Source organism: Hyla sarda, chromosome 11 (genome assembly GCF_029499605.1).
Source record: "Hyla sarda isolate aHylSar1 chromosome 11, aHylSar1.hap1, whole genome shotgun sequence".
In the NCBI taxonomy this organism is placed as follows: domain Eukaryota; kingdom Metazoa; phylum Chordata; class Amphibia; order Anura; family Hylidae; genus Hyla; species Hyla sarda.
Genome location: NC_079199.1, coordinates 64,006,730 through 64,018,879, shown reverse-complemented (window position 1 = coordinate 64,018,879; position 12,150 = coordinate 64,006,730). Strand labels below are relative to the sequence as shown.

The following is a 12,150-nucleotide window of genomic DNA, read 5'->3' as shown; positions in this document are numbered from 1 at the left end:
TCTTGCGGGCTGCAGTCAGTGAAGCAGATGAGTGACGTCCTCTCCCGGCTCCTGTCACTCCTGTGGCTCCTGTCACGGGATGTCACTTTTCGGCGGCAACTACAGGAAATGAAAAGTGACGTCACTGATGCCGCGCAGAGAAGCCAGCAGAGGATGTCACTCATCTGCTTCACTGACCGCAGCCCGCAAGATCCCCCGCCTGACCTGACCTGCCGAAGCGCAGCCAGGTAAGGAAAATCAACAAAACTATGAAAAGGGGGAATGATGAGGGAGGGAGAGGGGAGGTAGGGAAAACGAAAAATAAAATTGTCACTGGTTTTCTCTCACACTATCCACAGGTACTGGTGGATAGTGCGGGAGACGCTGAATAACCTCCCTGGCGCTATGATTATGTGTGGAAATTTGTACCAAAAGCGGTACAATTTTTTGCATTGAAATTTCACATCTCCCCCCGCCCATTTCACATCTCCCCCCCGTCACATTCCCCCTCCCTTGTCACATTCTCCTCCCCCTTGTCACATTCTATGCCCCTTGTCACACTCCCCCCCCCCTCCATGTCACATTACCCTCCCCCTGTCACATCCCCCCCTTGTCACATTTTCTCCCCCCCCCTGTTACATTCATTCATTCATTGTCACCTTGTCCTGCAGCAACACACACTAGGTTTGCCGGGCAGATTTCAAACTTAGTGTATGTGCTGCAGAACAAGTCCTTTCCCCTTCAGCCAATCACTGGCTTGACAGCACTGAGGCCAGTTATTGGCTGAAAAGGGAAAGGCCCTGCAAGATGAGTAATGAAGAGAGCAGGGATTGGAGAGCACGGAGGGGAACGGCATCTGCAGGGACCGGGGATAGGTAAGCAGAAGTTTTTTTTTATTTTCCTCCTTTTTCCTTTTACACTTAGCTCAGTGTTTTTCTACCAGGGTGCCTCCAGCTATTGTGAAACTGCTACTCCCAGCATTCCCGGACAGCCTTTGGCTGTTTAGGCATGCTGAGAGTTGTAGTTTTGCAATATCTGGAGGCCCCCTGGTTGAGAAACACTGACTTCTAGTATTTGTCATTACCTGCTCTGGCCGGCCCCCGCCACGGGAGCCGACCCGAGCAGATAATCGTATGTTTTCCCGGGGGCTGTATCACTATATCACAAAAAGCAAAAATCGCAATTCAATTGCTTTTGCGATATATCGTGCAGCCTGGCCGGCAACTTTGCAATTTTACCCCGAGCATGACTCGGGGGTTACCACTCCTGGCAGGGAAAATTAACCCCGAGTCACGCTCTGGATAACCGCTAAGGAGGTTAAAAGGTAGGGAAGATCCAGACAAGGTAGGGTTCATTTTAATCAGCGTCTCCCGCACTATCCACCAGTACCTGTGGATAGTGCGGGAGAAAACAAGTGACAGTTTTCCAGAGCGGGGAGGAGACGCCGCTGGTCACTGATTTAAAGTGGCCGCGGCCGTGCTGCTAATACTTAACAAGTAGCCGCTGCTGCAGCCGCTTTAAATCAGTGACCATAAGATTTATCGGCGTATAACACGCAGGCAGGCTTTTTGCCTTAAATTTAAGCTTTAAAAGTGCATGTTATAAACCGATAAATACGGTAATTGTGAGTCCCAAAATGTAACTGTAATCACTTCTATAGTGTACAGATCCTGCAGCTGATATCTACCGCAATATGGTCCTGTATATTATCACTTATATTGTATACAGATCCTGTATAGTATACTGGTCTGTGTATAGTGGTTTTATTCAGTACAGTATGGCGGTATTATCCAGTTATTGTGTGGTGGTATATATTTGCTCCATGTACCAGTATTATTGGTCATGGAAATTTGCCTATGTTAAATTTTTGTTTAGTGTATGTGGGATTTCGGTGGAATAGGGGCATGGCAGAAGATGGACGAGCTGCAGAGCATAGCAGGGGCCCTTGCCTTTTTTTGGTCCGGGGGCCCCGAGTGTTGTCAGTCCGCCCCTGGCCTCCTCCTCTCTTCTCAATTGCAAAGCAGTGAGTACTATTTCCCAGATTAATCCAGGATAAAACTGGATGATTAAAGGAAAACTGTCACCCGTTCACACACACTAAACCCAATTCACCAGGTAATAGAGTGGGTGAACCGGAGACCAGTGCAGGGGTTCTGACCTATATACGTACCTGAAGTCCGTGGGTACATATATAGGTCAAAAATCCTGCATAGTCTCCTGTTCACCCACACTATAACCTGATGTATCGGGTTTAGTGTGGGTGAATGGGTGACAGTTTCTCTTTAAAGGTCAAATAGAAAGAAAAAAAAAGCACAGCGGTGTTCACTATCGCTGCCAAAACAATGATGTGCTTGGTTTTAACATAACTTTATTCTTTCATGAGTTATTTACAAGTTTCTGACCACTTATAAAATGTGTTCAATGTGCTGCCCATTGTGTTGGATTTTCAATGCAACCCTCTTCTCCCACTCTTCACACACTGATAGCAACATCGCAGGAGAAATGCTAGCACAGGCTTCCAGTATCTGTAGTTTCAGGTGCTGCACATCTTGTATCTTCACAGCATAGGCAATTTCCTTCAGATGACCAAAAGATAAAAGTCTAAGGGGGTCAGATCAGGAGACCTTGGGGGCCATTCAACTGGCCCACGACGACCAATCCACTTTCCAGGAAACTGTTCATATAAGAATGCTCGGACCTGACACCCATAATGTGGGGGTGCACCATCTTGCTGGAAAAACTTAGGAAATGTGCCAGCTTCAGTGCATAAAGAGGGAAACACATCAAGTGGATTGGTCATCGTGGGCTAGACAGAGCAGTTATGTATCACCTAAAGGTTATAGGCATTATGCTCATTACAGGTACACTTTCATCCATTGTACAGGGCATCACTCATCCCTGTGTCCTAGGAAAGTGGATTTCAAGACAAAAACCATGGGACAGTTGTAACTGGAGTGTATGGGCTCCAAAGAAAATACCCAGAGGCATGTGAATAGAAGCCACCCTGCAGCCAGAGGATCCTCAGCTGCAGAATGAGCTCCACTTTCTATCTAGACTCCTCCGCACAGGGAGGCACATATCGCCAGTTCAGCTGTACAGGGGCCCAGCGTGTGAGAGGGCACGCCGCCCTTTCATACTAGTGAGCGCTACTGGAAGCACTCACTAATATGCAAGAGAGGAAGGGCCGGACTGGCCTATAGGGAAGATTCCTGGTAGGCTGGTCGCCCTGCGGGACGGCCAGCACTGCAGTGTTAATGTAGGAGCCGGAAGCAGTGGCTAAAGCCCTTCCTCCTTCAGCTCTCATTCATTGCGCCGACCTTCATAAAGAAGAAATTATAAACGGGGACCAGGAAAAAGCAAATATTTTAAACAAATTCTTCTCCACTGTATTCACTGAGGAAAATGAAATGCCAGGTGAAATACAGCGAGATAAGGCAAACTCCCCTTTACAGGTCACCTGTCTAACCCCGGAAGAAGTACAGTGCCGCCTACAAAAAATCAAAATAGACAAATCACCAGGTCCAGATGGCATCCCCCCCCCGTGTTCTAAAGGAATTAAGTAGTGTAATAGACAGACCTCTATATTTAATATTCATGGACTCTATAGTAACAATGACTGTTCCCCAGGACTGGCGCATGGTAAATGTGGTACCAATATTTAAAAAGGGGACAAAAGGTGACCCCGGAAATTATAGGCCTGTTAGTTTAACCTCTGTTGTATGTAAATTGTTTGAGGGTTTTCTAAGAGATGCTATTTTGGAATATCTTGATACAAATAAATGTATGACAGGACCAATCCCTCATAAAGTCATGCTGATATGGATATCAGCATGACTTTATGAGGGATCGGTCCTGTCAGACTAATCTGATCAGCTTTTATGAGGAGGTGAGCTCCAGACTGGACCATGGGCTGGATGTCGTATATCTGGATTTTTCCAAAGCATTTGATACGGTTCCACATAAACGGTTGGTGCATAAAATGAGAAGGATGGGGCTGGGGGAGAATGTGTGTAAGTGGGTAAGTAACTGGCTTAGTGATAGGAAACAGAGGGTGGTTATTAATGGTACTTATTCTGATTGGGTGACTGTAACTTGTGGGGTACAACAGGGGTCAGTATTGGGTCCTGTCCTATTTAATATATTCATTAATGACCTTGTAGAGGGGTTGAATAGTAAAGTAGCAATCTTTGCAGATGATACTAAACTCTGTAAAGCGGTAAACACAATAGAGGACAGGCCACTGTTACAAATGGATCTGGATAGGTTGAAGGCTTGGGCTGGGAAGTGGCAGATGAGGTTCAACACTGATAAATGTAAGGTAATGCACATGGGGAGGAAAAATCCGGCCTGGGATTATTTATTAAATGGGAGCACACTAGGGACGACTGACGTGGAAAAGGACTTGGGAGTTTTAGTTAACAGTAAATTTAGCTGTAGGGACCAATGTCGGGCAGCTGCTGCCAAGGCAAATAAAATCATGGGGTGCATCAATAGGGGCATAGATGCCCACGACAAGGAAATAATTCTACTGCTGTACAAATCACTAGTCAGACCACACATAGAATACTGTGTACAGTACTGGGCACCAGTGTACAAGAAAGATACAGTGGAGCTGGAGAGGGTTCAAAGATGGGCAACCAGGTTAATACGGGGAATGGGAGAACTACAGTACCAAGAAAGATTATCAGAATTGGGGTTATTTAGTTTAGAAAAAAGAAGGCTTAGGGGAGACCTAATAACTATGTATAAATATATCAGGGGGCCGTACAGAGATCTTTCCCATGATCTATTTATACCCAGGACTGTATCTATAACATGAGGGCATCCTCTCCGTTTAGAGGAAAGAAGGTCTCTACACCAGCACAGATGGTGGTTCTTTACTGTAAGAGCAGTGAGATTGTGGAATTCTCTCCCGGAGGACGTGGTCATGGGGAACTCTGTAAAAGAATTTAAAAGGGGTCTGGATGCATTTCTGGAGAGTAAGAACATTGCTGGTTATGTATATTAGAATTATAGGCATTGCTGGTAATGTATATTAGAATTATAGGGACAGAACGTTGATCCAGGGATTTATTCTGATGCCATATTTGGAGTCGGGAAGGAATTTTTTACCTCTAGTATGAGGGTTTTTTGCCTTCCTCTGGATTTACTCAGTAGGGACTCATTACGGATATAGGTTGAAAGTGATGGACTCTGTTCTTTTTTCAACCTTATGAACTGTGTTACTATGTTACTTCCTCGGGCAGTCTGCATAGGAACACATGTACCTTTTTGCCGCCAGGCAAAGGCCCCTCCCCATATGACGAATGGTGCACTGCCGTACAGATACGACAGCCGCATAATGACGTTCCCAAAGTCGTAGGGTCACTATGTTCTACGTCATTTTGCAGCAGCCTTTTCTGTCCAGCAGCTGCAATGCTCGTTATCTGCGGGAGGGGCCTCTGCCCGGTAGGTACAGTTATCTCCGGCTCCAAAACCAGCAGCATCATCTGAAGGGGCTAACTGCCTTCTGGGGGGGGGGCTCTAATCTGAGGGGCTACCTGCCTTCTGGGGGTTATAATCTTTTTTTTTTGGGGGGGGGGCACCCTGCCTTCTGGGGGGGTCTAATCTGGGGCAACTAACTGCTTACTGAGGGGTCTAATCTGAGGGACTACCTGCCTTCTGGGGGGGGTCTAATCTGGGGCGACTAACTGCCTACATACTTAGCTAGCAAAGAGGATGTTTGACAGCACACAAAGGGTAGTGCTGGGTGGTATACCAGTTCATACCGAATACCGGTGTGTTTTTTGTTTTTCTGCTTCTAGCCGTAGCACTGCACATCGTCCCCACATGGGGAAATTAAGGATTTGTGAGCCGCGGGCACTGGACTTCTGTTCTGATCAGAAGGGACGGGGATCAGAAGCTGTTGCAGGGGGAGGTGACAGCTTCCGTTCTCCGATCAGAACAGAAACCCTGTGCCCGCGACTCACAAATCATTCATTACCCGATGTGGGGACGATGTGCAGTGCTGCGGCTGACAGGAGGAAAAGCAGAGCAGTGCCTGCGGGTAACAAATGTGGGGATAGAGCGCTGCGCTGATAATTCATTCCGGGTGGGGGGGGGGGTTTGAGTGAAAAAAAATACTGGTAAATACTGTGAAACCGCCATGATTTAGAAAGATACCATGGTATACATTTTTGGTCATACCACCCAGCACTAACAAAGGGGGAGATTTATCAAAACCTGTCCAGATGAAAAGTTTCTGAGTTGCCCATAGCATCCAATCAGATCGCTTCTTTCAGAGGCCTTTTCAAAAATGAAAGAATCAATCTGATTGGTTGCTATGGGTAACTCAGCAACTTTTCCTCTAGACAGGTTTTGATAAATCTCCAACAAAGGCCTTAAAAACGTGTTTTTATTAATAAGTGCCAAATCACAGCAGTTTGAAAATGACCATGTGAGCTGGGTGAAACATCGCTTGCTGTGATTGGGCACTTGTTTTTTTGGATGGAATAAAAATACACTTTTTGTAAGAATTGCAGAAAGATCCTTTTTGCTATTTAATGCAGGGAACTTCTGACCAGGGTTCTAGAATCTGCGTGCAATGCTGATAATATTTTTCATTATCGGATTGTGCTGATTTGGCTACCTAAGTACTTACCTACATACTTGGCTACCTAGTTAAATGCCTACCTAGATAGTTACCTACTTGCCCTTTTACCTAGCAGGACACTGAGGGGGGCATTATAACAGTTCAGGGCCTATAGATGGAGAAATTATCTAGATGATGTGCAATCTAACATGTTTGTCCTGCAGATGCTGCAGAGATGAGTTTTGGCTAGAAGAAGCTCTGATCTGGACGGAAAAGAAAAAGAAAGAGGATGTCGCTGATCAGAAAATATGTCACATGTGGGTCCCTAGAAGTAACTATAATTGTGTATTTAGTATACAGAACCTGTGTACAGCTGGTGTCTACCTCTATATGGTCCTGTATATAATCACTTGCACAGCTGTATTTATGCGGGAATATTAGTCCCTTTGTATAGTCAATTTTATTTAGTAACAATATAGCGGTATTAGTCAGTAGTAATGGTAGTGTTTGTGATGGTGTTGGAGATGATAACCAGAGGGGACTACCTATCTACTGGGGGGGGGGGGGGGGGGGACTGACCTGTGGGTCAATCTGAGGTTACTACTGGCCTACTGGGGGAGGGGAGGCTGACCTGTGGGGACTACTTGCCTTCTGGGGGGGCTAACCATGGGCTAATCTGAGGCTGATCCACCTAACTGTTGTGGGAGACATAATGAGGAATTTACTTACCCAAGTGTTACTGTGCAGGGCACCATGGGGGTGGTGTGTTTGGGGGGCTAGCATAGTTACCATTTGGAAGACTATAGATATAGAGATTGTATAGGGGAGTGATGAAGTTGGAAAATGTTCCCAGGTGCCCATGTGATGCTATTTATACCCCTGGCTACATGTCTGTAAAGTTTTTATGTGATGGCCTGGCTGGCCAGCAGGGCACGGCATCAAGTCCACAACAAGACAGAATGGAGGCCTGACAAACCAAATGCCAGGTTTCCCTCACAGACTTCTGTGCTTAGAACCTGTGTAGTGAAAGCCTGGTGTTTGATTTACCAGGCTTCTGTCATATATGTTGCGGCTGCACCCTTTGACCTGTGGGGATGGTATGCAGTTATTTCCAGGGCTGGTTTTTATCCCCAGTCTGGCCCTGCTCCCTGGTCTCCTCCAGACTGACTGCGTACAGCATGAACTATAACCTGATGCTTTACACTGTCAGGTCACGTGACTGTGCATCGCAGGCTGTTGGAGACCAGCAGGGAAGGTGCTCCCTTCGGGACACCCCGGCGGACATGGAGAGCAGCAGAGCAGGAGAGGTCAGTTTTATTTATTTATTTTAAGTCTGATCTGAGATCTGATGGGACTGTCTGTCACTGTCTTAGAGTATCCATATGGATGCCTGAATGAGCATATGTGGGGCCTTAATAATAATAAACAACTGATATTAGGGGGGTCCTCTATGGGTGGGGGCCCCCCTGAACAAGTGACATATGGGGGATCACCTGAGTTAGTGACATATGAACAATTGACGTATGGAAGGGGGTGCCGGGCAAATTCTTTGCAGCACAGGGGGCCTCTGCTGTCTGTGTCCGCCCCTGCGTCCGCATGCACAATAGCTGCAACCACAAGCATGATGCAGAGTGGAGATACATTCTTCAGAGGAGGAAGCGTTACTATGAGTTAGTCGGGAAGACGTCACAGTGCACCAAGCTCCTACATTAGCATATACAAATTATGGGAATTACAGACGAACACAGGCAAGGAGTGAAGAATTAAAATTATCATTTTTATCAGTGTCACCCGAAATACAAGCCTGTACCAACAGCTTAGTCCGGGTGATACTGACAATAAATTTCCTTTAGCACCAATTTCTTATTTTGTACCTTATAATTTGTTAGACCTTTTTAATCATTTTATTTTGCATATGTAATGTTCTCCTTTCAAATTGAGGAGAAATGTAGAAACATTTTCTAAGGATGATAATATGCATATATCACCTAATAATTAATAACCTGTCCTTTTAAAATATAAACAATGTATTATTTTTATTTGACAATGTAAAGGTATTTGAGCATATTTTCTATTTAGTACTGTGAATATATAGATATGGCTATAATTTGATTCCTGGAAGTGGGGGTAAGTAACTGAAGTGATAGTGACCTATATGAAGATCTTCGATTGGTCTTGCTTTCGTCATACACCTGCATCAGTGAGGTGACTATTTTACAACATTCTGTAAAACAAGACATACACTGGGCCCTGCATCACTAGAGGCTGGCATAGATTTAAAAAAATTTTAAGCTCTCTTGTCCATCAATTCTTATCAATGTTTGCATATAATTCTGCTTCCAGTGCCATTTTATCAAAAGTACGTATGTTAGTTTCAGCTCTCACCCTCTCCCTTATATTAAAGGAAGCCCTAGCCACTGAGCGTGCATTGTCTAGCACATTCTGTTTTTCCTTATGTATCTGTTCACTGCGCTCTAGCTTCTTTTCTATGGACATAAGAAGTTCCTGTCTTTTCATGTCCTCAATCTTCAACACCTTTTGCCGATTTTCCCTTTGAATTTTCTCCTTTTCCAATCGAATTTCCACTGCTTTCTTAGCTTTGTGTTGCATGACTTCATCTGCTACCTGAGCTGCATGCTGTAATCTTCTTTCTGCAGCTTTGGCCAGTTCCTTCATATGCTCAGAACGTTCTTTTTCCCTCTGTTCTGCTGCCCTCCTTGCTTTTTGAATTTGTTGCTCTTCTCTTTGTGCTCTAGTCTTTATTTCTTTGTTCCTTTTTTCCTGTAATTGTTCCAAATTTTCCTGTGCCCTGTTAAGATTTTTCTCAAATGTCTTCCTTTTCTCCTCAGTATCTGACTCCTCTTTCTGAGCTAACTCCTGAAGAAGGGCTTGGTGCTTAATTTTCTCCATTTTGTTCTGCAGTACTTTATTTACCTGCAGCTGCTGAGTCTTTTCCTGTTTTTTAATCTGTGCTAACACATACTTATCTTGTAGAAAATCATCACTTTGCTCTAGTGCATCATTTTTCTTTAGCTGTTTGGGCGTTTGACTTTTTATTTGGCTGATGTTTTTTTGTTTACCTTCACAATTCCCACTTTTCCCTCTACTTTGCTTTTCAATCTCTGCAGAAGTCAACTCCTCTGAAAAGGTTTTGCTACGCCTGTTTCTGACATGAGACTCCAACATTCTTTGTCCTTGTAATAAAGCACGTCTTTCTCTTACTTCTAGCTCCTTTCTTAAATCTGAGCTCTTTCTCTGGCTTTCCCAGTGAAGGTGAGCCCAGTAACGCTGCTCTTTCCTGATGTTTTCCTCCTCATGTTTGGCAATCATAATTGCTGCAATCTTTTTGTCTCTTGGAGGTAATGTGTAAATCCCTTTTTTCTTCACCTCTTTAACCATTTTTTCTACTTTCTTTGTTGTTTGGGGTGAATGGCTAAGATCCCCAAGGCTGAAACTTCGACCAATGAGGGAATTAACGGTATCCAGAGTCCTGGATTTTGGAACAAATTGTGTTCTGCCACGTAAACTGTCCCCACTGCAAGAAGAGGTCATGGATTCTAAAGATGTTCTCCCAGAGGTACTATCTCTCATTTTCTGTAGGGAGTCCAAAGACTGACTTTTACATTTTCTGGTGACTGGATGAGCAAGATCCTTGGTCATTGATTCGGTGCTGCTCTGAGTATCTTCAGATTGGGAGCTGCTGCTCTTTTGAAGCTTGGATGTTGAGGCTGGTTTTCTTTTGGGTCGTGATGGAGTACCTCTTTTTGTGACTTTGGATGGTAAAGATAGAGATCTATCACTATCTTTGGACAGATGTGTATTGCTTCTATGGGAACCATTGCTGTTTGGAGTGTCACTTCTCTTAGATGCTGGAGGCGTCGATATTTCAGACCGAGATGGCCCTTTGGAGCTATATGGGGAACTAATATTGCTACTTAGTACTAATGGTAGTATTCTTCTCTTTTCTTGACGGATTATCCTTTCCCTTTCCTCCCTGCACATTTTCAGCTTTCTCTGTCGTTCTATCTCATAAACTTCACAAAGACCAGTAGCTACTCGCATAGATCGCCCTGGAGCTTCCCTCACTAGATCTGAAAGACTTCTAGATAAAAGTTCTACCGGTTTCACCATACATCGAGCGCAGGCTTCCAAAGAGCGGGGACTGGTCAGCACGTATCTACTTCTTTCTGCTTCTGGACATTCAAAATTAAAAAGATCCAAGTGTAACATAGGAGAATGCTCTCTCTGCCGTACCGTTGCTCCTCCTGATGCTTCCTCTCCTCCTGGATCTTCTGTGGGTTCAGCCATCATTATACCTGATAGAAAGAGACCAGATCTGTTTTTACAAGCAAATATTAAACTGTAAGTGTTGTTGGCACCTCCACAATCAGCTGATTTAAGGGGTCTCTTCATTACCTTCATCACAGTTCCCTACATTCATTAGAAACTTTACCTGGTATTGCAATTTTTTTATAATAATATTGGCAGGAGTGGGCAGAGGTGGATATTGATCTGATATTGATGGCCTATCCTAAGGATAGGCTATTAATATAAAAGTTCTGGAAAGTCATCACATGCACATACTTCTGTTTAATATTTAAAACCAATTTCTTTTTGCATTTATAGTTTTTAAACGGTATTTTGTATAGTTGTTTTTTCACACTCAGTTAATCAAATCAAATTCTTAAATGGGTACTCCACTGCTAGATATGTTATTCTCTCTCCAAAGGATAAGGGATCCGGCCACTGGGGACCCCGCTATCTCTGCCGCGGCATCCCAGTCATACAATGCACGGAGCGCATGCCTCTCCGTGTCTGATGACTGGCGATCACAGCAGCCACGCCTTCTCCATTCATGTCTATGGGAGGAGGTGTGATGGCCATGTACTAGCCATCACGCCCCCTCCCATAGACATGAATGGAGGGGGCATGACGTCACAATGACAAAAGTTCCAGGCTTCCGTAATGCCGCAGTGCCATTCCGAATATCATGGGCCGTGGTCGGACCCCCCTCCCCCTGAACAGACATGTTATCCCCTGTCTTTTGTATAGGGGATAACATGTCTAGGGGCGGAGTACCCCTTTAACCCCTTAACGATCAAGGATGTATATTTACTTTCTTGGCCGGCTCCCGCGATATAATGCGGGGTCACGCGGTGACCCCACATCATATCGGGTCGGTCCCAGTATGTATCTGAAGCCGGGACCCGGGTCTAATAGCGCGCGGCAGCGATCACGGGGCCGTGCGCTATTAACCCTTTAGACGCGGCGTTCAAAGTTGAATGCCGCGTCTAAAACGAAAGTGAAAGCTGCCCGGCTGCTCAGTGGGGCTGATCGGGACCACCACAGTGAAAATGTGGTGTTCCGATCAGCTGGGACACGAGTGGAGGTCCGCTTACCTTCCTCCGGCATGTCCCTTCGGCGATTGATTGCTCCAAGCCTAAGAGAGTGTGGGGGATCAGTGGGGGACATGTATCATTATTTGTGTATGGTAGAAGCAGTTTACCCCTTTTGCCGAATACTAAATTATGTGCAGAAGCGCAAAATTTATCAATCAAGTGCAATGCGTTTCATAAATTGTGGGCAAATAAAGTAATCTC

The 12,150-nt window shown here is 45.0% G+C and overlaps 1 protein-coding gene across 1 annotated transcript in view; it reads right to left on the bottom strand.

Annotated features, from left to right (window-relative positions):
* Positions 1–8,559: 8,559 nt before the first annotated feature.
* The window catches only part of CCDC177 (coiled-coil domain containing 177), a 158,838-nt gene continuing 155,247 nt past the window's right edge, over positions 8,560–12,150 (bottom strand). Inside the window, exon 2 of the mRNA XM_056545276.1 lies at positions 8,560–10,866. Coding sequence (XP_056401251.1) covers positions 8,855–10,861 — 2,007 coding nt within the window. The 5' untranslated portion in view covers positions 10,862–10,866 and the 3' untranslated portion in view covers positions 8,560–8,854. The remainder of the gene's footprint in view (positions 10,867–12,150) is intronic.